At 52.0% G+C, this 25,554-nt stretch overlaps 1 protein-coding gene across 4 annotated transcripts in view; it reads left to right on the forward strand.

The window, feature by feature from the left end:
* Positions 1-25,221, forward strand: part of CALN1 (calneuron 1) — a 150,776-nt gene extending 125,555 nt beyond the window's left edge. For all 4 annotated transcript variants that reach the window (XM_077787472.1, XM_077787471.1, XM_021533213.3 and 1 more), the window contains 2 exons: positions 12,015-12,168; positions 18,608-25,221. In XM_077787472.1, coding sequence (XP_077643598.1) covers positions 12,015-12,168; positions 18,608-18,735 — 282 coding nt within the window. In that variant the 3' untranslated portion in view covers positions 18,736-25,221. The remainder of the gene's footprint in view (positions 1-12,014; positions 12,169-18,607) is intronic.
* The last annotated feature ends 333 nt before the right edge of the window (positions 25,222-25,554 follow it).

Consider the following 25,554-nt stretch of genomic DNA (forward strand, 5'->3'; position numbering starts at 1 on the left):
TTCAGCGATTCTGAGTTACCAAAGAGCTCTTGGTGCATCTTAGATTGTTCTTTTTGCTTTCCTTCACCCTCTCCTTGGTGAAATCAGCTGTTGTGAAATGATTCTGAGGGCAGCAAAGGCTGGGGGAGCCCAAGGAAGGACAAAGCAGGTGGGGGGGACACTCGGAGGGCAGCAAAGCACAACTTCCCCTCGGTGTGGCAGAAAAGGGGCAGAAAAGGGGCAGAAAAGGAGCCACTCAAACCCTCAGCAGATGCAGGTTTCTCTCTCCCGAGGGATTTCAAACCAGGATGAAGCACGCCAGGAAAAGTGTCAGGGATGACAGGAGTGATGAGCTGGAACAGCTGGCCAGGGAGCACAGATTTCCTGCAGGGAGAGGCAGCTTGTTGTGAGTGGGGAAAACAGAAAACTTGACACGTGCCTCCAAGGAAAAGGGGAAAAAAGGACTTTCTGGAGCTGGTGGTGGAGCTTGACCCCAGGCAAGGAAAGGAGCAGGACCTTTCCAAAGGCTCTTCTGCAGGCAGGCACTGAGGGGGTGTCACCCCTGGGAGCTGGGGGCGTCCCCAAGGCCTGAGCCCAAACCACAGGGTCACAGGAACGCAGCAGGATTGGCATTTGCTCAAACAAAGCTCAAGATAAATCCTTGGCAAACTCAACCCCTCCCCTCACTCAGCAGGGTGGATGTGTTAGGATTCCAAATTCCCAGAGATCACAGTCCCGTCTGGGCTTGAGCAGACACTTTGTCCTCTGCAAGTGGAGCTCTGGAGATGTTCCTGGGTCAGGGCTGAAGGGAAGGCAAAGGACAGCCTGGCTTTGCAGCCTGGTCCTTCTTCCACTGACTGTCACAGGATTGATTCCAGCCTCTGTCCTCAGCTTTTCCTTCTGCAAGATCTGTGAATTTTTATTTTGCAGAAGAAGGAATTTCTCCAGCAGATGGAATGGGATGAAAATGCTGCCATTGAGCCAAGCTTCTTGAGCAAATAACAAACATGAAGTAACATTTGCAAAGGAACTGCACCCAGGGACTGATGAAACTAAAACTGCACTCAAAGACTGATGAAACTGAGATCCTTTCCAGGCAAAAGGCCACCCCAAAGCTGGTGCTGGTGCTGATGCTGGTGTCCCTCACAACAGGTTCCTCTTCCAGGGCTGGAATTGGTCACATCACTGAATGCCATTTCTCCTGGTCCCTGCCAGGGTGAGTGTCTGCAGTCAGCTCAGGTCAGGCTGCCAGGTCCTTCCCTCTCGCCGTTAGGACTCCAATTAATGAGGTTTTAATGAACTCGGGGCTCAGAGCTTTCATGGATCAGTGACATTTCCTATTAGAAAAATATCCCTGCTCACGCTGTGGAAGCTTCATGTCCTTCTCCAGAGCTGGGGCAGAAGCTGAGGACTCCAGGCTTGGAATGAGCAGGATTTTATTAACACATTTCATAATTTGGTGAGAAAAATAGACTGGTACCTGCAGAGCAGAGGAAGCATCAACAAGGCTCCAGATGACATCTTGGACTCAGTGGAATAAAGAGAAATAGAGGATTATTGCCAGGGGAATGGTCTGATGTCAGAAGGAATCAGTGAGGGAGGGAGATTTCAGTGTGGCATAAGGCTCATTTTCCATATCCACCAGCACAGAGAGCCAGGATGGTTTGGGTGGAGTGACCTCAAAGCCCATCCAGTGCCACCCCTGCCATGGCAGGGACACCTCCCACTGTCCCAGGCTGCTCCCAGTCCTGTCCAGCCTGGCCTTGGGCACTGCCAGGGCTCCAGGGGCAGCCACAGCTGCTCTGGGAATTCCATCCCAGCCCCTCCCCACCCTCCCAGGGAACAATTCCCAATTCCCAATATCTCACCCATCCCTGCCCTCTGGCAGTGGGAGCCATTCCCTGTGTCCTGTCCCTCCATCCCTTGTCCCCAGTGTCTCCCCATCTCTCTTGTCAGCACCTTCATGCCCTGCAAGGCCACACTGAGGCCACCCTGGAGCCTCTCCCTCTCCAGGTGAACATTCCCAGCTCTGCCAGCCTCTCCCCCAGCAGAGCTGCTCCATCCCAGCCTGCTGGGCTGGCTTGGGAAGCCCAGCTTTGATTTGCCCCAGGTGCTGTCCCTACTTCAGCAAGGCTCAGGGTGGGGGAGCTGAGCTGGCACATGACAATTTATTCAGTTTATTTTAGTGGGACGAGAGCCCTTAAGTGTCACTGAGCTAAATATTTCTCTAATTCATGCAAGCTGAAGTGCAGTGAGCAGCCTGATGTCACAGGCCTGGGTCAGAGCTCTCTCCCGTGCTGTGGCTGCCTTGGGGACAGGGTAAGGTTGGATTTCAGGGTAATGTTCTTCACCCAGAAGGTGCTGGGCACTGCCCAGCCTCCCCAGGGAATGGGCACAGCTGCCAGAGCTCCAGGAGCTCCCAGGGATGGATTGTTGGGTGTCAGGAGCTGGGTGGTCCCTGGGGCCCCTTCCAGTCAGGATATTCTGTGATTGCACATTCAGCTCCCCAGAGACTCATGGTCAGATCTGCCATAAAGGACACCCCGAGACAAAAGATAATCCAGAGGCATTTATTTATTTATATATTGTGATACAGCACAGCAAAATCTGATGACTGGGCAGTCCAGACAAGGCAGGGAAGGAAAATTCACTGGAGCTGCTGCAGCTGCTGTGTCCTCTGTTCTGAGGAGCCCCTTGGGTCCACCTGTGGCACATTCCTGGTGCAGATGATGGGATGGAGAGGGAGGCTCCCACTGCATTCCCAGCGGGCTCCAAACAAGCACGTGGAGCTCCCAAATGTGTTCCCAATCTGCAGCATCCCTGCTGGCCCCAGGTGAGCTCTTCCCACATTTCTCCTGCACTCTGCTGTGGGATCACCTGTGCTGGGGGCCCAGCTCTGCTCCTGCTTTCCCTGGGGCTGCTGAGCTTCCCTGCAGGGAAAGCTGCTCATTTATCCCAGCGTGGAGGTGCCCGAGCTCCCTCCTTGGTGCAGACTGAGTCAGGCATTCAAATCACTTTGCTGGAGTTTATTTTTCAGCACTGACAGCTGCTCTGTATTTTCTGCTCTCTCTCTGTTGTTGGTAGCTGCTAGGAGCTCACAAATGCCAAGTGCATTGCTGGAGGGGACTTCAGAAGTGATCACCTTGTTTGTAGCACGGCAAGGAAATAAATCATGGACTCCCTGCACTGGAGTAACTGAGCAGATACTCCAGGCTTTGGTTTTGATGTCGTGGTTTTCAGCTGAATTAATCTTAGTTCAAACAATGGTTGCTATGCGGAGAGCAAAAGGTGGCATAAAAATAATTACAACATGCAAACATAAGGAAAGGCAAATCCACATCCCAGCACGGGGTGACAGAGAGAAACAAATTCAAAATATTCAAATCATTTCTGTCCTTCCTTCCCGTCCTTTGAGCACCAAATTTTCCCATCCTGTGCTCTGGAATTGCTGAACTGAGCTGCAGCAGGGGAGAGGTTTTGCATCCCTACAGCGTGGGGGGAGTTGGGAAATCGCCCCAAAATTGGTGTTTTTGCCTTGGCTGAGCAGCTGCTGGGGCTGGGCAGGCCCCACTGGGACACACTGCTGGTGGCACTTCCATCTCCTCTCTGTCACCTCCTGGGCCCCATCAGCAACGTCAGGAACGGCTGGCATTTCACACTTGTTATTTCTTCCTTCTCCCTACAAAGTGCCAGTTTGACAAATGATGACTTTTCCTTGCACAGATAAATTTCTCCTGCTTTAGGTGAATTTCTCACTGTGAAAAAAAAAAAGTCTTTTCAATATTTCATGTCTTGCAAATGAGAAGGTGCCAGTCCTGAGGTCCTGGGATATTCCAGACCATGTCAGCTCAGATATAAAAGCTAAGAAAAGTAGGAGGAAGGGGGGAATTTGTTATTTACCATGTTTGCCTTTGGGGAAACTCCAGGGGCTGGAGTCCTTCCTGGGAAGTGGTTGAACATCACCTAACTGATGGAAGCGGAGAATAAAAACTCTGGGATTTTTCTATTTTTCCTTTTGCTTTAGAGGGTGGCCAGGCTGGCACAGGTGCCCAGAGCAGCTGTGGCTGCCCCTGGATCCCTGGCAGTGCCCAAGGCCAGGCTGGACAGGGCTGGGAGCAGCCTGGGACAGTGGGAGGTGTCCCTGCCATGGCAGGGGTGAACTCGAAGGTCTCTCCCAGCCCAGCCCATTCTGGATTGTGCCTTGGCTCTGGCTGGTGCTGCACAGCAGGATTACAGGCTCCCTTTGCTGCCTCATTGTCATTATTTTTCATTAAGCACCACCAGCAGTGCCAAGGATGCCTCAAGTCCCCCCCACCAGCAGTTGTGGGTCTGCCCTGTAAAGCCTTTATTAATGTTGTGTCCTTTGTGCAGTCCAGGAACAGGCAGCAATCCTGTTCCTGCAGAGGGACACAGGATTTCATATTACAGGATATCTCTGGATATTTTTGCATAAATATTTAGCAACTATTATGTCCTACACTGAGAAATCCTGCCTTTTTTTTTTTTTTTTTTTTTTTTTTTTTTTTTTTTTTTTTTTTTCCTGCGGTGTAAATGATTTTGCTCATTTTGAGGCTGCCACCTGCCTTTTCCATGTCAGAACAGACAGCACCATCAGAGCAGTTTTACCCCAGCCCACTGCTGGATTTACCCCAGGACGGGAATCCACGAGAACTCCAGATCCGGGGGGAGGGAGGCAGAAGATAGTTGGTGCCAGATGGGAATTTTCAGCATTAGCCTCATTAGCTGGGAGGAGTTTGCTGCCCCAGAGGCTCCCCCAGGCCTGCTGGAGGTCAGGAAGGTGCAGCCCTCGTTAGGGATTCCCTTTGATTAGGATCAGCCTGGCAGCCCTAAACCCACACCACAGAAATTGGTGGGGCCTGTTAATTTGTGCTGCAGCCTCCGAGCATTCGCTAATTTAAAAACCACCAAACCTCCACTTCCCCGTGGTTTACTAAACGATTTCAAGTTAATTGAATGAGGCCAGCATGAATATTCCTGCTGCGTTTGCCAGGGAGGTGGTGCCTGTCAGGGGGGCTATTCCTCTCAGCCCAGTTTAAGAACCATTAGATCCCAGCTGGGAAGTGGTGGCACAGCCAAAAACTCTTTCCCTGCTTAAATCATCGCCCCAAAATTAATCTGGATCTAGGAAAGGCTGGGAGCAGCCTCACTAGGGGGTGAGACCAGCAGAGGGAATTACATCTCCGGGCGCGGGGGGGAATTCCAACTCCAGGTTTGTTCTTGGATGGAAAAGCGATTCCAGCAGCGCTTCCCATCTCCAGAGCCAAGCGTGTCCCGCGGGCTCCTGGCAGACACGGGGGGCCACGCCAGCCCTGGCCCCGGCTCTGGGGGATGCTCCAGAGCCGCGCCGAGCACTGGGGAGCATCACGAGGGAAGGGACCCCCAAGACCCCCGAGTTCAGCCCCCGGCCCCGCACAGCCGCACCGTGCCCCATCCCTGGAGCAGGGCGGGTTTGGAGCCGTGACCCGGGGATCCCGGGAATCCCAGGGGTGTTCCCGCTGATCCCATGGGGGCCAGCTGAGCTTGGAATTCCTCCCCGTGTCACAGTGCGGGCTCGGGCTGGGGGTTTGGGACTCAAACCCCACTGGAATGTCCGGGTGTGCCCTGGAACCCGCTGGGCGTTTGTCACCGCGTGTGACAAATGTCACCGAGCCCTGCTCCGGAGCTGCCGGCAGTCGCGATAGGGGACGAGGGAATTTCACGGGGATGTGGGATGTTCCTGTGGGATGTTCCTGCCGGGATGGCAGCTCCGCCAGCCCCGGGGGAAGCTGGCGCGGCCACCTGGCTGTCCTGGGCATGTCCCCCTGCCCGCGGCGCTGTCACCAGCCCTGCCCGCCGCTGGCCGAGCATCCCAGGTGATTCCCAGGGAATGGCTCCCGCTGCCCCGGGCACTGCCGGTGAGCGTGTCCCCGTGGGAGGGACGGGATAAGGGGATGGGATGGGGATAGGATAATGGGATGGGATAATGGGATGGGATGGGGCAATGGGATGGGGATGAGATAAAATCGTATAGGATGATGGGATGGGATGGGGATGGGATAATGGGATGGGGATGGGATAGGATGGGAATAGAATAATGGGATGGGGATGGGATAACGGGATAGGATGGGGTAATGGGATGGGGATGGGATAAAATCGTATAGGATGATGGGATAATGGGATGGGATAACACCGTGCAGGGAGGGCAGGGCTCTCAGTGCTGGGATCCAGCCCTGGGCAGGATGGGACCCTGTCCTGCCCACATCTCCCTCCCACACCAAGGAGGGGATAATCCATCATGGGTGGAGCTCTGCTCCCTCTTGCCGGCTGGGAGGGGCTTGAGAGGGATGTGCCTGGACATTTGGAAGCTATTTCATAGGTCCCATTTATACATATGTATGTATTTGTGTGTTGTGTGTGTATACACAATTTATACTTTAGAATTTTTTATCATCATATCCCAGAGTGGTTTGGGTTAGAAGAAACCTTAAGACCATAAAGTTTTAAACACTTGCCATGGGCAGGGACACCTTCCCTAGCCCAGAGTGCTCCAAGCCCCATCCAGCCTGGCCTTGGGCACTGATCCAGGGGCAGCCACAGCTGCTCTGAGCGCCCTGTGCCAGGGCCACCCCAATTCCACCCCAGTATTCCATTTACCCTTGCCCTCTGGCAGTGGGATCCATTCCCTGTGTCCTGTCCCTCCGTGCCTTGTCCCAAGTCTTTCTCCATCTTCCTTGTTGGCCTTGTCCCAAGTCTTTCTCCATCTTCCTTGTTGGCTTCTTCAGGTCCTGGAAGGCCACAGTGAGGTCACCCCAAACCTTCTCTTCTCCAGGCTGAACAATCCCAACTCTCCCAGCACAGGAGAGGTGCTTCATCCTTCTAAGTAACATTTACTATTACCATTACCATTACTATTACCATTACTATTATTACTACAACTATTAATATTAACATTAATGTTGTGTAATAACAACAGTGACCATAATAGTAGTAATAATGAAAACAACAATAATAATATATAATAAGACAATACTTTTCTCCATACAAATATATCTATACATGTGCAGAAAGCCCAAAGCTGCTCTCAGACTCCAGGTGGTTTTGTGTGTTTGTGGCAGTGTGGGCAGAGCCCCTCTGCATCTGCCCTGGGATCATTCAAGCCATGCAGAAGGTCTGAGGGGTGAACAAGGGCCTTGTTTGTTACTCAGAGATTGTCCAGGGCTGCCCTGAAGAGATCAGTGGAACACGGACACGGGGCTTTGGGCCATGCTTAGGGGTCACTGCAGAGATGGTGCTTTGTGCCTGGTTTAGTGCTGGAATTGGGGTCAGGCCCATGGCTGGACTCGAGGATATTTTCCAACCTAAACGATTCTCTGTTTCTTTTAAGCTTTTGGGGTTGTAGAATTAATTTTCAGAGCATGAGGCAAAATCCTGCTCCACCTGGAGCCCTCAACAGCCCCAGCTGACCCTTCCAAGTGGTTTATGTAGGAAAATAAACCTAAAATAAACCTGGGTCTAAGTGCTCTCCCAGCTAAACCCTCCCTGCAAGAGCAGCCAGTCCCACCTCTTTAAAAGACCCTGAAGGTCCCCAGAGTGGCCCTGCTGCTGTCACTGCAGGGTCCCCCTCACCTCATCCCCCTGCAGGGCAGCAAGGCCACCCTGGAATTCCAGAGAGAAGCAGGGAGAAGCCTCCCACTCTTTTGTTTTAAAGCTGAGCTGATATGAAATGATCAGAAATGCTATTCCAGCATTTAACCCCTTCCCACTGGGCCATTCCTGCACAGGGCAGAGGAGCCTGGGTCAGGTAGGACACAGAACTCCCTGGGAATGGGGCTCTGCAGGCAAGGCAGACACAAATTTGGGACATTTCGACTGGGGAGACTCAAGGAACTGAGGTAGGGATTAATTTCCTGCAGGAATTTTAAGTCATGCTAGATTGGACCATGTCCACTTTCCCTTCCAGATGTCTCATGGGACAACATCCTCCAGCCTCGGGGCTCCCTCAGGAGCTGCAGTGCCCAGTTCCTGGTGCTCTCCACAGCTCCCACTCACAGCAGCACCTGGAGTTTGTGTTTCACTGCTCACAGCGAATATCTCACAAGCAGCTCCATTGATTTCTCCTAATTACAAATCCTATAGAAAGTTTTCAGCTTGCCATAGTCCCCATTTCCCTCCCCACGGAGTCAATAAAAGTTAAGAGTTGCTCCCTGGTTCCTGTCACTGCCACAATAAAACCCGGAGTAATTGAAAAGTGAATCAGGGAAATTGCTGGGTTGGAGAGCAGGGATAATTGGAATTACTTGGGAGCTCAAGCAGAGCTTGTCCCTGCCTGGCCTGAGCTGGAGCCACCCTGGGCACTCTGAGAGCTCAGGGAGGGTGGCTGTCCTGCAAGGAGCAAGGCAGAGACCAAACATCACTGCATAAATTCACAGATTGACGGAGAGTTCTGAGTTGGAAGGGACCCCCAAAGATCGAGTCCAGCTCCTATGAGACAGTGAGGGTGATGTTGAATCCCATCTGAGGTTGTTCCACTTCCTAAAGGAGACAAACAGCAACAAAACAAGTTAAAAAGATAATTTCTCTCTGCATTAGCATAACATTTGAGATGCGGCAGCAGCTGAACATTTGTCAAGAGAACGATTCCTTCCCTCCAGACAGATTTTAACTGGAACAGGAAAACCCCAAAGCCCTCAAGTCATTACTGTGGGCACAATCTGAGGATGAGCTGGTCCCCACAGCTGTGCTTGTGCTCCAGCCTGGAGCACAGAGACTCTGAAAAGGCTTTTTAGTGGCGATGCTGAGAGAGGGAGAGCAGCAGAGACTGAGAGGCTGAGGGAGCTGGGGCTGTGCAGCCTGGGGAACGGGGGGTGGTGGGACCCCAGCCCCTGCCAGGGCCTGGAGGGGACACAGGGAAGGCAGAGAGGGACCCTGCACCAGGAGCTGGAGGGACAGGACACAGGGAATGGCTCCCACTGCCAGAGGACAGGGATGGATGGGATATTGGGAATTGGGAATTGTTCCCTGGGAGGATGGCACAGGTGCCCAGAGCAGCTGGGGCTGCCCCTGGATCCCTGGCAGTGCCCAAGGCCAGGCTGGACAGGGCTGGGAGCAGCCTGGGACAGTGGGAGGTGTCCCTGCCATGGCAGGGGTGGCACTGGATGGACTTTAAGGTCCTCCCAACCCCACCCATCCTTGGATTCTCTCATCGCTCCTGAGCTTCTCAGTCTGAGGTTTTCTTCCCTGACCCCTGCTCATTGCACAGGTGCAAAATCATTCATTCTCCAAGGGGTTAATGAAGGAAAATGAGTGCACTTTGCTTAAGCTGGGCCCTGCACTATGCCCATCTCTCCCTGTGTGTGCAGGCAAATCTGCACACATCCCTCTGGTTTTATCCAGCAGCCACAGAAACACCAATTTCTCCAATTCCCTTCACTCATTTCCTGCACCATCCCAGCCCTGCTGCAGGAAATGTGCAGGGAAGTGGAGAGCAGGGACAAGGTTCTGGCTCTGTCCACACGAAAAGCATTTCTGTGAACAGCAGGGCTGATGGGTTTGGTTTTTCTGCTGTCCTTGTTCCTCAGGGATTCAGCTAAAAATAGTGAGCACCCCATTGTCACCAGTGGCTCCTTGGTGCCCAGTTCAAAGCTGGGCTGCAAACCCCCCTGGGATTTAATCACCAATTTCCACCCTGCTTTGTTGTGCATGAACACATCTCACCAGCCCTGCTCTGCTGTCTTTAATGTTGAAAAGAGAGCAGCTGTGCTCTTCACATCCTGTTCCATGACAAAAAGCGTTTCTCCTGGCAACTGAAGGTGTGGAAATTTGGGATAATTCCTCTGGTTGCCTTGCGGCAGGGTTGGGGGTGTCGCTGGAGGTTTGCAGGTGGCAGGGAAGCTGCCCAGGGTTCCCAGCCCTCCTGGGTGGCTTCCTGCAGTGCTGATTGCATGGGGGTAAAGCCAAGGATTTCTCACCCAACACCCCATCCTGCATTCCTTTGGAGTCTTCATCCTGGGAAACCCCAACCTTAAACTGAGCCCCAGCAATGGCAACCCCACAATTCCATCCCCTTGTCCCTTCCTGCCTGCAGGAGCAGCCCCTCAGCATCTGGTGACCCCATTCCACCTCGTCAGGGCTGATGCTCAACCTCTGCTGGAATTCTCCTCCAGTTCCTGCCTCAGGGACAATTCTGGAGGCCAGTACAAATCTGGTCTTTGCTGTACTTTGTGGGTTTGGTTTTTCTGCCTTCAGGGAATCAGAATCACAGAAAGGCTTGGGGTGGCAGGGACCTCAAAGCCCCTCCAGTGCCACCCCTGCCATGGCAGGGACACCTCCCACTGTCCCAGGCTGCTCCAGCCCTGTCCAGCCTGGCCTTGGGCACTGCCAGGGATCCAGGGGCAGCCACAGCTGCTCTGGGCACCTGTGCCAGGGCCTGCCCACCCTCCCAGGAACAATTCCTAATTCCCAATATCCCATCCATCCCTGCCCTCTGGCAGTGGGAGCCATTCCCTGTGTCCTGTCCTGCCTGGTTTGTCCTTTTCTCCCCAGGCTGGGGAAGGAAGGAGAATTTCCAGCTGCATCTCCACTCTCCCAGCAGAAGTAGCTGTGAGTTGGCATTGCCCTCCCTCCACTGGGGCATTGACCCAGAGGGGTTTGGCCTTTCTGGGTGTCCTGAGGGTGGCTCAGATGGGTGGAGGAGCCCTGGAGGGCTCTGGTTGCTGTGCCCAAACCCTGCTGGGGCTGCAGGGCTTCACTTCGAGGAGCTCAACAGAGGAGGAGATTCTGTAGCATACAGAAAAACTCATCATGGCTCGGGACATTTCCTTCTTTCCAAAACTCAGAGAGACTCCCCTGGTGTCGGAACTGAGCTATTGATGATCCCTGGATTGTAGAAAGTCTCTGTCTGTCAGCCCTGCTGCCAAAGCAGAAGCCATCATTGGTCTGTTCTGGTTTCCAGGTTGTTTATTCTGTTTATCTCTCACATGTTCTGCTGCCCTGCCCAGCTCTGTCCTGCAGGGCAGCGTGTGGGGCTCTGCCCTCAGTGGGATGTGACAAACATTAAATACCAGAAACTCCCTGGGCTGGATTTACAATAACGTGCCAATATCTGTCACCTACGTTGGACAGTGTGTCCCCAGCCTGAACCAACAGAAAAATGCCAACAGCACAGTGAAACATGGAGGGCATGAAGAAGGAGGAAAAGGACAAGGCACACCCAATTTCCTCCATCTTGTATCCTTTGGACCCCTAATCTAGAATCCTAAAATTTTACTTTTGCACCCATGCCACACTTAATTATTACTTATATCAAACACTCAGAGCTTGTAATTCATCCTGTAAGATTGAAAACTCTTTTCCATGGCCAGAGATCACAGCCAGTGTCTCTGGGGCTCTGTCCAGGGGGTTCCTGAGCCCTGCCAGGGTCCCAGACCTGCCAGGGCAGCCAGAGGGAAGCTCTGGATTCCCACATCTCTGCTCCCCTGGCACTGTGCAGAAGCCATGGTGTGTCTCCTCTCTGCTGCACCATTAGCAGGGATTAATTAACACCACAAACTGCACGTGTCCAACGTCCTGCTGGGGCAAAATGTTTGCATTCAGCAGGAATTGTGGGTTTAACACTTGGTTAGTGTGAGAGCAGCACTTCCTACTGGATCCAGAACAGAAGTCTGCTCCGAGGGAAGTGTCCTCTGCTTGTTCCTCTCACTGAGACACAACTGGGGGGGTTAGGAATGTAAAAAATGAGGCAGAAACAGGGTTGTGGCTCATGGGAGGTGTCAGAGCTACCAGGGGAATCCCTGAAGGTTTTCGTTTTGTTGGGATGGACTGGATTGCTGCCTCTCCTGTCTGGAAGGCCATCCCTGGCACAGGGCTGGCTTTCTCTGCTGCTCCACCAGTGCCAGCACCCATTGAGAGCATGCCTGTCAGAGTGAAACCAACCCCAAAGAGCACAAAGCCACGCTGAGCTGTTGAAATGAGGCTGATAAAAGACGAGCTGGGGACTGTGGCCCCGTCCCTGGGTGTAACTGGGCTGTCTCCCACAGTTTGACATGCAGAGGATAACACTGGAGGAGCTGAAGCACATCCTGTACCACGCCTTCCGCGACCACCTCACCATGAAGGACATCGAGAACATCATCATCAATGAGGAGGAGAGCTTGAACGAGAACTCTGGCAACTGCCAAACGGAGTTTGAAGGTGAGAGAGGAGGCCTCTGGGTTCCTGTTCAATTATCCCCATCCCAATCCCATTATCCCATCATCCCATCATCCCATCATCCCATCATGCCATCCCATCCCATCCCATCCCATCCCATCCCATCCCATCCCATCCCATCCCATCCCATCCCATCCCATCCCATCCCATCCCATCCCATTATCTGTGTCTGTAAAACTCGCTCTGGTCCTGGTGCCTGGGGTTGCCAGGGAGTTATTTTGGAGTGAGGAGCAAGGACACACAGAGAGCTCAACAGCTGCCCTCAGACTTCTTCCCTCCCTCAGAAAAGCTGATCCTTTCCAGGCAGGGGGATGGAGCACTGGGGGTTTCCCCTCTCTCTGGTGGGATGCAGGCAGAGGGATGTGCTGAGGTCAGTGTCTAGGCCAGGCTGAATTTCCCCACAGAAACACCTTGATTTCCCTCATCCCACCTTGGAAAGACTTTCTTGGCACTGGCAAGGCCCTAACAAGCTGTGTTGGGCTTCTCCAGTTTTCTGCTGAGCTCCCAGGGGCGAGTCCTCTGCTCCACTGTAACACCAGCAGTGAGCAAGGGGGTGCTGCCATGGCCTGCTGCTCTGGGGACCTTTTGCTCTGAGCTGCCAGGACCTGCAAATCCAAGGGCTGAGCAGTGCTTGGAAGGACCCAGAGAAGGGGAAACATCTCCTTCCTTCAGCAGAGCCACAGGGTCAGGAATCGGGATCAGAACTGGCACCTACAGTAAATTTTGCACTTGGACAGGGCTGACACTGGCAAAGACATTTCCCATTTTAAGCCACCTCAGAAAAAGCATTTTCATTTCCTTGGCCAGAGGAAGTCACACCGCTCTGAAGTGTTGCTGCTTAGAGCAACCAAAGAGGTCCTGGTTGCTCAGACTGGGGCTGCCCCTGGATCCCTGGCAGTGCCCAAGGCCAGGCTGGATGGGCTTGGAGCAGCCTGGGACAGTGGGAGGTGTCCCTGCCATGGAATGAAATGTTTTTTAGGTTCCCTTCCAACCCAAACTGTTCTATGATTCCATGAAATTATCTCAAGTGCAGAAGAGCCCAGGGAAATGGAGCAGAGAAGCTCAGAGTTTGTGCCCTGGTGGAGCCACTGCATTTCCCACCCAGCAATCCCACTTTAGACCATTTGGGGGGAATTGTGACATTCTGTGGGATCAAACAGCTCCGAAAAGGCACCAGGCAGAGACAAAAAGCAGAGGATGAAAATATAGTCCAGTCCTTGGCCTGATTAATGAATGGGATGCAGCAGCTCCATTCTCACCCTCACCTCTGTCAAACAGGGCAGAGAAGCTAGAGGAGCACAGCTGAATTTTAAAACACCTGCAGGAGGGAAGCAGAAGCAGCAGCACTCTCCAAATCAGGCCAAGAAACAATTTTGTTCCTCCTGGAGAAGAGCGAGAGGAAGAGATGTTTCTCCCTTGCCTGGAGCTGTTGGTGCCCACTGACCTGCTGATCCCTGGGGACAGGAGCCAGCTGTCACTGCTGCAGAGTTTTGGGAGCTTGGCTGAACCATCCCAGAAAAAACCCTGCGTCCCTAATGCTCAGCATCTCATTTTGGAAGCTCCAGTTTCCAAAAGTGCAGCAGGAACAGCTTTTCTCGTGGGATGTTTTGGCATTGCTGGTGCCAGGCAGAACCTAGAAGGAAAACAGACCCTTTTTTAGATGTTGGGAACACACACAAATCCAGCAGGGAATAAAGATCAGCTGAACTATCAACAACGGGGCAAAGTTTTGCTCCCGGTCCCAGTGGAAGGGGACAGGTCTGGTCTGGCAGCTCTGACAGGAGCATTTCTGCCAGGAAGGGACAGGTTGGGTCCTTGCAGCTCTCCAGGCTGGCCAGGAATGACCCACCAGTGCCCTCAGAGTTCCCAGTTCTCAAACACCAGGATCCCTACAGGATTCCAGAGCATGTCGTGGATTGTGGCACCTCCTGGGGTGTGTCCCTGGGGTCACTCCTAATTAGTGCACTGAAGGAGATGCTTTTTGGGTAGAACTCCTTGAGTTTAATTTAGATGCCACCTTGGGGTGAGATGAATTGTACCCTAAAAGAACCCTATTTCTTAGTTCAACTCCTCAAATTGCAATTCAAATATTCCTTTCACCTCCCATCTATCATCCACCCTGCTGAAAGGCCTTTAATTCTGGGGAGGAATGAAACCAAGATGAGCCCCAGTGGCTTTCACTGGGATCTGGGGATCTCCTAAGGGAGCAGACACAGCAGAGAGTTCCAGGAGCAGCTTGGTGAAAGGGAGATCACCAGTGTCGCCTTTGGGTGTGTTATGGAATCTCCGACCAGCCCCAAGCCCTTCTCCTCCTGTGGGCAGAGACATTCCCCTTCTCCACACTTGGACATTTCCCTTCTCCACACCTGGGTGAGCTGCTCAGGTGCTGTTGTACAGTTAATATGACCATCAGGACAAAGCCACGAGATTTCTGCCATACAATTAGGCCATTAGGTGAGAATAAGTTCTTGATGACCATTAAATCTTCTATCAGTGTCAATGTGGATGACAGACCTTGCACCTCTCACCACACAGTTTACCCCAAATACAATATTTGTATTAGTGTCAGGGCCAAGCCCAGGATTTCCTCAGCTCCCTCTGAGCACTGAAGTCATTTGCAGGATGTCACATCCAGGGGAAGGACATGCCCAGGGCAGAGGCACAGCTCTGTCCTGAGTTTTATTTCTGTTTTTACCAGCACTCAGGGCAGGACAGTGAAGGCTGTGAGATTTCCTGGAACACAGGGAAAGGACAATTTGCTGTGCTCCCAGAGATTTACAGGCCAGCAGCCTTCTCCTTGATCCAACAGTAAGGACACAGAGCTGGTGGCACAGCAGTGTCAGTGGTGACAGGACTGCCGGGGGGTCCCACCCTCAGCCATGACCCTCAGCTCCATGGGATGCAGCCAGCAGCTCCTCCCTGCCTCCTCTGTCCTGCTCAGCTCACTTTGGGGATGACAAAGTGATCTGTTCAACCAAAAATAACTCCAGGCAGCCAGAGCAAGCCACCATCACTCACCTGTGGCAGGGCTGGGACAGGGCACTATAAATACCCTGCTGTGTCCTTGTGAGGAGCTGTTCTCCTGCAGGAGAGAAGGCTCCCAGTGCTGGGAGCATCCCAAACCCACTGTGGGCATTGTGACCTGGAAACAGCCTGGCCCCATTAGCCAAATTCCTGCTGGAGGAGCTCTGGGGCTGTGGTCTGTGCCGGGGGGGGGATTTCTCCTCACCGGCCTGTCCTGGGACTGTGGAGAAGATGAAGAACGACCCAGCCTTGATTTGCCTTTGCCTCGTGAGGTCTGATGGATGTTGGAAGCCTCTGGGTTGCTCTTCCCCCTAAGAAGGGTTGAGGATTTCTCCAGAGGAGCCTCAGGCTTTGCTCATGTCTAATGAATCAACCAACATCCAATTCCTGGCATGTCCTGTGGGTGGCAAAAGCTCCCAGTGCACCCAGATGTTGGCATCCAGCCCTGGGACAGTGCCAGCTGTGGGAACAGGAAAAGCAGATTCTGTGCTCCGAGATGATGGGTTTAGAGAAAGGAGAGACCTGAGGGCATACCCTCCCCAGTAAGCAGGGCTGGTTAAATGGAACTTCAAGAGGGCAGCAGGTAGGGAAGAATTGCAGGAATCAGGACATCAGGAGTTCCAGCTCCTGTGTCTCTCTTTGGATTCCAAGGGAGCAGGGCAGTGCTGGTACCATCTCCTTCCTGGAGTCATTCCCAGCCTCCAGCAAGAGGGTCTGGCTGGGCCTTCAGCCCCTCCACAGACATTCCCCTTTCCCCTGGGGTTATTTGTAGGTAATTTGGATGTTTAGTGTCCCTTTAGTGGCAAAGAGCAGTAAATGGGACTTCCCTGCATCCTGCTGCCTTCAGGCTCTGTAATAGAACAGAACCCTCAAGAAGTTGTTCAGTTCAGGAACATTTCTGCAGAAACACCGAGCATGTTTTATCTTTTCCTCTGAAGAGGTGAGTTTGTTATCCCAAAAAACCCTTGGCCGGCCTCAGGCTTCTGTTCCCATCACCAGCCCATCACCAGCAATGCTGGTGGTGTCAGTGATTTCTCTGCTGCCTGGGAGTGCTTTCAAAGTACAGAAATAATAGGAAAATACATTCCAAAATAACTACAACTGGGCAGGAATGAGCTTTTCAAAGCACCAGGGCATCGTGCACAAAGCCAGGGAGCCACAGCACTGATCTGTGTGGTTTATAAAAGCCAGAGAAGGAATCCAGGAGCAGGGCAGTGCAAGCAGGGAGTGAGGAATTTGGGAGAGCTGCTGGCAGGGGGGATTTCTTTGCCTGCCCAGAACACAGTGAGGCCCCACTCACATTCCCTGCCTGGGGCAGGATGGCTCCAACCCTCCTTAAGAAGGGCTCTGTGCCCCTGGCACTGAGCTGGGGCCACTGGGAGCTGGGCCTGGGGCACAGGCACTGCTGAACACCAGCCAGAGGAGGTGATGGGGGAGAAAGCTGGGGTTCAAAACCCAGCATCCAGGGCTCTCTGTGCAGTAAGGTTCAAGGCTGGATCAGAATGAGGGGATTTTCCACAAATTCTAAAAATATTCTCCTTTCCAGCTTTCCAAATGTGGGCACCTGCAGCCTGTCCTTGGCTGCATTTAGGTTTGTTTTGGGGTTGTTGTCAACCATCTGAAAGCTTCCTGTCATCACAGGACCGTCCATGAGGAGAAGGTGACAGGGACATCCCTTCCCAGGGCAAACGAAGCCCAAAGAGCAAAGCAAGGCCCAGAGCAGGCAGGCAGAGCTGTCCATCCTGGGTGGGATGATTTCCTGGCTGTCCCTGCCTGACCTGGGCAGGCCAAGAAGGCCAAGTGCCAGGTCCTGCACTGGTTCCGTGGGGCACAGCAGGAACAGAATGTCCCATGGAACACTCCAGGCTGGGAGAGAAGGTGGAGGACAGCTGGCAAAGGGCCTGGGGGTGCTGGTGCCAGTGGCTGGACATCAGCCCAGGTGTGCCCATGGTGGCCAAAAAGGCCAATGGCACCTGGGCTGCACCAGGACCAGGGCAGGATTTGTCCCCTCTGCTGACACTGCTGAGGTCACACCTCAAACCCTGGGGGCAGCCCTGGACCCCTCAGGACAATGCAGACCCTGGAGGGCTGGAGCGTGTCCAGGGCAGGGAACGGAGCTGGGAAGGGGGTGAGCCCCAGGAGCAGCTGAGGCAGCTGGGAAGGGGCTCAGCCTGGAGAAAAGGAGGCTCAGGGGGACCTTGTGGCTCTGCACAGCTCCTGACAGGAGGGGACAGCCGGGGGGTCGGGCTCTGCTCCAGGGAACAGGGACAGGAGGAGAGGGAACAGCCTCAGGCTGGGCCAGGGCAGGTTTAGATTAGAAAATAGGAGAAATTTCTTCACTGAAAGGGTTGTCCAACAGTGGTGGGATCCCCATGGCTGGGAGTGTCCAAGAAGTGTGGCTGTGGCACTCAGGACATGGGTTAGTGGTGCCCATGGTGGTGGTGCTGGGTGATAATTGGGCTGTTCCAGCCATCACCACCTTCGGATTGCCTGGGGGAACCTTCAAGGCCTTTGCAAACAAATCTCCACAGTGCCCCAACACCACCCGTGGCTCTGACTTTCAGATGTGGGAAGCCAAGGCAGAGTCATGAACTGGCTTGATTAAGTCACAGCACGAATTCTCACTGACGAGCTTAGCGAAAAGTAGAATTAAATAAAACAACTGCTAAAAATCCCAACTCTGTCTGCTTTTTAATTGCTGATTTCATCTCTTTTGACAATTATTCTGCAAGCATTCACTTGGAAAGGTTCTTAATAAATCTGATTTGGCTTAAGCACAGAAAACCTAAAACCTAAGAAGTTTGGAAAAGTGACTCATGTGCCATGGATACTCCTGGGAATTGTCACAGTGGGGGCCTGAGTGTCATCAGAAAGCACTTCTTGATTTTCCACTTGTTCCCAGTTGACCTGGATGAGTTGGAGGGATTCACACAGGTTGATAATCGCTATTAAAGAACTTTAGAAACAACTTAGTTCAGACTGAACGAGAGGGAGTTTAGGTCAGAGAGTGGGAAGGAGGGTGGGCAGGCCCTGGCACAGGGTCCAGAGCAGCTGTGGCTGCCCCTGGATCCTGGGAAATGTCCAAGGGCAGGCTGGATGGGGCTTGGAGCAGCCTGGGACAGTTGGAAGTGTCCCTGCCATGGGACAAAGATGAGCTTTGAGGTCACTTCCAGCCCAACCCAACCCATTCTATGATTCCAATTTCACAAAGAGCTGAAAAGAAATACACAGCTAACCCCAAACATCCCTGTGAGCATTAAAAGCCACCATGAGGGAAGGACTGGGATGGGCTGGTTTGGAAGTGCTGGAGGGTCGGGGGGGGTTGTTTGGTGGTTGTTTGGTGAGAACGGGAGGGAACAGAAGCCCTGCCCGTGTGACGCCCCTCTTGTCCCCGCAGTGCACGCCCAGAAGCAGAACCGCCAGACGTGCGTGCGCAAGAGCCTCATCTGCGCCTTCGCCATGGCCTTCATCATCAGCGTGATGCTGATCGCGGCCAACCAGATCCTGCGCAGCGGCATGGAGTAGCGCTGGCACGGCTCGCCAGGCCCTGGCGCGCCCAGGCCCCATGCATGCGCAGCCCGGGAGAGCTCCCGCCCCGACCCCACGGCACCGCCACGCGGGCACGGCCGGCGCCCGCGCCGGGAGCCGGAGCCAGCGGCGTGTCCTGTGAACCAACCGCATCCTTCTGGCAGGGACATCAAAGGGCTGTTCTAATGCTTTAAAGGTTTCGTTTCCTAATGCAATAATCCCACGTCCAGGAGTCCCGAATTATTGCTTCGAAACAGCAATGGCAGCGCGGAGGACGCTCGGATCCGGCGCTCTGCGCTCTGGAGGAGGCCCAGCCTCGTGACTTGTCCTTACCCAGGGCCCGCTGACTATCCCACGGAGCTCCCGCCGGGCCCACATTCCCAGGAAGTTGATCGTAGCATTGCCACGAGCAAGTCCCGTTCCTTTTGTTCCACGTGTTCCAGCTTCACTTTCCTTTTCCCTTATGACCATGCCATGGAGTTTACGGCATTAGAGGGGAGCTAGAGCATCCTTGTACAGTATTTTCTGAGGAAAAAAGGGGAGAATTTGCCAGCACCATACAAAATGTCTATTTTTTGCTTCATCAACTCCGCCTTTGACACGAGACTGTGGGGTAGCAGGAGTCTGTTGGCCTTTTTTTTCCGACTGTGAATCAGGGCTTGAGGAGCACCCCTTGTTTTCCCACCTGGGCATTGCTGAACTTGTGCAAAGTCTTCCAAGGGACTCTGCCACCACCAGCGCCAGCTAAACCTCCCTCTCCTCAGGCCTCTCTGCATATTCAACATTTCCTCTCCAGCAGTTTTATCTTTCTTCTTTATTGATCTTCAAGAATTTTTTTCCCAGGTGAAAATCCTGAGGGAAGCTCTCCCTGAGCTTTCCTCCTCTCTCCCTGCCTGTACAATTTTAATTTATTCCATTTCATGTGGCCTGGTTATGATCTGCAGTGAAACCTCCATGGCAGACATCATCCTGTGGGGGAGGTTCTATTTTCACCCACATGGTAAAGTGTTGGTTTGACCAGCCAACTTCCCATTCCCTCCCAGGATCCATCCCACCACCCCCATCCCATGGCAGGCTCCAAAGGGGGCCATTGGAAAAGCCAAGCTCAGCAGGAGAAGAAGGAACCAAACCTGAGCCCACCCCCGTGTGTTTGAAGTGTGTCAGACTTCCAGATCTGGGGAGAGTTGGGTGTTTTTCCTGGAATACATTCTGGGGAGCAGCAAGGAGGAGATGGAATGATGCAGAGCAGGGACACGACACGGGAAGTGCAAGGAGCCAGGATTGCTTGGGAAGGTGTTTTTCCTTTGAAACTCGACACGAATCCGTGCATTTCCCTTTGGATGAACTGTGCCCCTGGGTGTCACACCAGGACAGAGGTGATCTCCTGCCCTCCTGGGAGGGTTTTGCCAGCTGGTGATCATGGAGTGCTCCAAGGGAGGTCCATGGAGGCACTCGGGTGCTGGAGTGCTGGGAGAGCTCCAGGCACACCCAGGCACCCTGAGATGTTGCTCCTGGAAGTGGAGGTTCCCTGTGCCACAGGAGGGCCAGGAGGGCTCCCCTAGGAGTTGCACAGCCCCAACCTCCCTCATCCCACCCTGCAGCCATTGACTTACACTGGATCCATCCCCAAAACTCATTCCAGCTCTTTCTTTTCCACTAGTCCGAGTGACAACATTTACCTGCATTTTTAGCAGCCCAATTTAAAAATCTGCTGCTTGTTGTCCTGTCTCTCACCACCCCTTTAAACTCAAGTCACTTTTTAGTGTCTCAGTGTCCCACCGCCACCTTTTCCTGCCATTTTCCTGGTTTCCCCTCCATCCCAAAGACAACACCTTTTCCACAGCAGCTGAGTTGATTTATCTGCCTTTCCCAAATTCCTGCATTTCTGTTCTGCTGTGACCAATAGAGGTGAGTTGCAGAATATTCCATGAAAAAAAAGATTCTGTCTCCCAGAAGATGGAGAGATTTCCATTTGCTACAGGGTAGCAGCAGAATATCTGTGGAGTATTCTGATATGGGATTCTCAGTAGTGGGGAGCCCAGACACATTTTCTGTGCAGAGCATTGCAGATAACGAGTTTGGAAATAATTTTGAGGAAACTCATCCCCACTTTTAGCTCTCAGGGGTCTGTGGAAAGGTGGCAGCTGTGGGAAAAAAAGTCTAAATGTTCCTTGCCACTGAGGAAGACTCATTTTGTCCCGAGGCTTGTGCAGATGGAGGTGGAGGGAGGGATGGGGGAGCATGGGGTGGAGCAGTGCCTCCACTGAGCCCAAACCCACAACCCCAAACCCACAACCCCAAACCAGGCATTTCCCCACCCATTTCCTCACCCATGTGCCACAAACCCCCAGCAGACTCCAGGCCCAGCAGCACCTCATGGACAATGATTGTCTGCATTCCTTGAAGCTTTCTGGAAGGCTCCAGAATTGCCTCCTGCATTCCCCATGAGCCTTGTAAACACTGCCATTCTCCAGCCCAACCCTTCCCCTCGCAGCTCCATTTGTAAAGCCAAACCTATAATGAATATATTGGTAAAAGCCATAGCCTGGTGTCAGTAGAGTTCATTGCACAACTCCCCACTGATTTTACTGGGTACAGGATTTTTGGGGCTTTGGGGTGTGATTTTTCAGTAGGGAACCTCACTTTTCCATTACGAATCAGGGTCACGTCTTGCCAGAGGTCTCCTTTCCCTTCCTAGAGCAGCCTTCCTCCATCTCCAGGTGTTGTGAAGAGATCCCTTCTTTAATCAGTGGATCCTGGCAATGCAGGATGGATCAGGCCAAGCTATTCCATCCTTTCCTTCCCTACAAACTTCCCATCCAGCAGCGCTGAATGTCTCCTACCTCCCTCCCTGGCTCCATTTATGTAACATCCATTTATCTCTTTTTTTTTTTTTTTTTTTTTTTTTTTTTCTTCTACACAAGAGGGGGAAAATAGGGCTTTTTGCTGCTTTTACAGACAGGAGGTAAAAATAGAGCAGTAAAATTCTGATTGGAACCTGATGGCAAAAGCTGAGGGGGGAGAAAGCAGAAGAATCAAAGACATAAAAATAAAAACCCCACATCCCATACTTTAAGGAAAAAAAAAAAAAACTATTTAAGTGCTAATTAACATACTTAAAAAAAATACCCAGACTGCAGCAGAGCTGTCAGAAAAAGCTCCAAACTTCTGCTCTTGCCAGTTCCAGGAGGATTGAAGTGTCTTTTCAGCCCTGCAGTTCTGGAGGAACAGGAGATTGCCATGGCAACCCTGGCTGTTCGTGACATGGGTACCACCGTGGCAGAGCACACACGATCCCAGGCTTCCAGGGACGGGCAAACAGCTCCCAGCAGTGGGACAGGGGCTTTTCATGGATTAGGGAATCATTAGGAATTCGTGAGCAACTCTGTTGGCTTGGCCACAGAGAACCGTGTGCAATGAAGGGGATTGACGTGCAGGGAAGGCTTTGAGAGGGACGTGATGATTTCAGCCCCAGAGAGGCTTTAGTTTCATTCAGGAGGGAGTGAAATCCACTCAGCCTGAGCACTGCCTGTCCTGGGCTTGCTGAGGACCCTTTGGGAAGGTTCTCCACGTGGGAAGGATTTGGGTTCCTCCTCCTGCAAGGCTGCAGCCCTGATCACCATTGGTGACCTTGGCTTCAGCCGCTGGCTTTAGCAGTGACCCTGATTCCATGCCCTGGAGAAGCCAGCAGAAGGAACAGCAGCCTCACCAATGCTGAAATTATTTGGAGGGAAGTGAATTCCAGCAAAAGCTGCTGCAGGAACCCTGCTCACCTGTCAGAGCCAAAGCCATGAGGAAACCACAGCTGGGGAGCAGCCAGGCAGGACAGGCACAGTGGCTTCGTCCTGAGCACGGCCAGGAGCTGAACTCCAGGTCCTTGTGGGGCCCTTCCAACTCAGGATATTCCATGAGGGTGGTGCTGGTGGCCCTGGAGACCCAGATCCTGCTCACAGCCAGTGACAGCTGGGAGGTGTCACCTCTGGTGCCACCCGTGGGAGCCTGGCCCCTCCACGAGTGCACCACTGAGGAGGAATTTCTGATCAGAAGCAATGTCAACATGATCAAAAGATTTAAATTAGGAAGGCTTGGCTTTGTTGGGACTGCACTCCTCATGCTGTGGGAGGTGATAGGTAATTAAAGAGAGTTCACAAAATAATTCTTCCTGCTTGATGGGCATCCCCACATCCCCCAGTCACTGTCAGCACCTGGGGCAGTGATCACAGAGCCCAGGTCCAGGGTGAGCAGGATGGTGGGAGGGAGGAGCACCCCCAGCTCCCATCCCTGCTCCCCGGTGAGCCAGAGCTGAATTCCTGGGTGTAATCCAGTTCATTTGAGAGATTCCATCCCGGTTATCCAGAGGTTTCACCTGTTGGATGTGTGCAGTGGCAGGGCTGGATGTTGGCTGCTTTAATTCCAGCAGCTTGGATACCATTCTTTATAAGCAGGGCTGAGTAAAGAGGGGTTTTAAATCCAGAACTAGGGCAGGGAGCAAGGAAAGCAAGCCAAGCTAGAAAACATTCCCAAGGCTGCCACTCTGGATGGCTGAAATCTGTTTGGATGGGCCGAGTACCCACTGGTGCTTTCTTCCATTGAAGCTTAGGAATATTTTGTCCCAAAAAAAAATGAACCCTGCATCCTCCTGCCTGTTGTAGAAGAGTGAAACATCTCCTGGGCCACCCCTGGTACTGGGAGGGGCTCCATGCCCTGGGGCAAGGGGGTCTTGCAGCTTTTCCCATGGAAAACAGCCCCTGCACGTGCTGGGAGCTGCCAGGGCTGTCAGCACCCTGAGGTGACAGGAGCACAGCCCCCGTCAGCCCTGCATCAGCCAGGGGAGAAGCAGTGGGAGGAATGACATTAAAATCTCTAAGAATGAAGTCCCTTCTTTTACCCACCCCTGTAATCCATGATTTAGTTGTTGCTTTATGGATGAGCATTTGAAAGAAGAAAAACCAGCTCTTCTAAAATGAGAATCTGATGAAGTGTCTTTTTTCTTGGCTCTGAATCACGCTTCCATTCCACTGATGAAGATGTACAGAACTTGCTGGGTTTCAATCTATTATTTTACCCTCCTGTGCTCTGACAGTGCAATTACTTTTCCCTGGCATCACTTAAAACCTGTTCCTTTCCCAGGAATTTAATGCAGAAAAAGTTTCACCCCATTTCCATATCTTTGTGTTGTTGCCTGTTATCAGGATGGGGTCTGCATTTCTCCAGTTCAAAAAGGACATTTTAGGCTGCTCTAGGAAGTGATGAACCTTCACCAAGAGCAAGGTGGGCAGAAAATCTAAGAGCATTTAAATTGAAGTATGCACCACTTGCACCTTTCCAGTGGCAAAATTCTGTAAAACTTCTGTAATATGGCATCTTCACTATGAAATAATTGCAGCCCCAGAAGAGGGAGAAAGGAGAAAAAAGAAATCCTCTGGATCTAGAGCTCATCACTTGATTATGAAAGTACCACAGGGTTATATTTTATTTTCTGTCAAGACAGACCAAAACACTTTGTAGCCTTGAAAACCATTGCTAGATGAAATTGCCATTTCCCACCCAGTTATTTCCCCAGCTGTTCCTGGCCTGTCTTTGCCAACATCCCAAACCAGCAGCTGGATTTGCCCCTCTTGAGGTGAGATCCGTGTTCCAGCTTTCCTTTCCCAGCTGCTCCTGTGTCCCCACCAGCCAACCAGGAGACCTTGGCAAGCTCTGAGGTGGCTTTGGGTGCCACCAGTGCTTGGGCACCTTCTGTCCCTCCTGGGGGCCGTTCCGAAGGGTGCAGGGGGTGTTGTTGACATCAATCCCCAAATTCCTGCCTCCATTCCCAGGGCAGCAGCCCCAGGGTGGGCTCACCTTCCTGAGCATCCCTTCCAGAGCAGCCAAAGCTCTTCCAGCTGTTTTTCCCTCAGATTTATCCGGGCTGGGTGAGGAAGGGAGAGCAGGCTGCTCGTGGGCCCAGGGTCAGTCAGAAATAACTCATTAGAGTTAATTGGAATAAGCCCAGGACCCAGGCTGTTGCCATTGAATCTATAGCAGGATCTGAGGAATCTTGATTCATCTCTAGGAAGGTCTCCACTAATCCCTGTGGCTCCCTTTTGTCACCAGCTCATGTTTTCCGAGCCATTTACTGTTCATTTGTAAACTCACCGGGTTTTTTTGGCTCGTTAATGAAACACATGGCTTTTTAATTAAAGAAAAAACTTCACAAAGTCAGCAGCATAATAGTAAAAAAAAAAAAAAACTAACAAAAAACCTTTGTACAAAATACTGTAAATATTAATATAAATTAACTGGGCATGCAACTGAAATAAATCCTATGTTATTACAAGTTATCTGAGTGTATAAAGGAGTGTATAAAGGAAAAATGAATGCCATATGTATCAGCTGTTCCCTCTAACCAAACTCTACTGTAAATATATAATCTGTATAAAAATATTTTAATTTTACCATTATTTATGCAATAGAAATAAAGGTTTTTTTTCTTTTGATGAAGCTTTTTTTCTTCTTTTGAAGCATTGATATTTATTCATGCCCAAGTACAAGAGCAAAAGCAAGATTTGCATAAAATATTAGGACAGAGACCCTTTATTCCTTCTGAGAGATACATGAACATTTGAAAGGGGAGGGTTGTTTTGCTTTGAAAATAGATTTACATATTTAAAAGCCTGCTACTACAGAAGGAGCTCCTGTCTGGAGAAATGGGATCAGCAGTTCCAGATGCACAGGAAGCCAAAGGGAGGGACTGAACTTCTCTTCTGGAAGGCAAAGCCACAACTGGTCAGATCTCAGAGAGAAAGGTCGGCACTTGCTTTAAAAAAAAAACAA

Source organism: Lonchura striata, chromosome 20, assembly GCF_046129695.1.
Source record: "Lonchura striata isolate bLonStr1 chromosome 20, bLonStr1.mat, whole genome shotgun sequence".
Classification (NCBI taxonomy): Eukaryota; Metazoa; Chordata; class Aves; order Passeriformes; family Estrildidae; genus Lonchura; species Lonchura striata.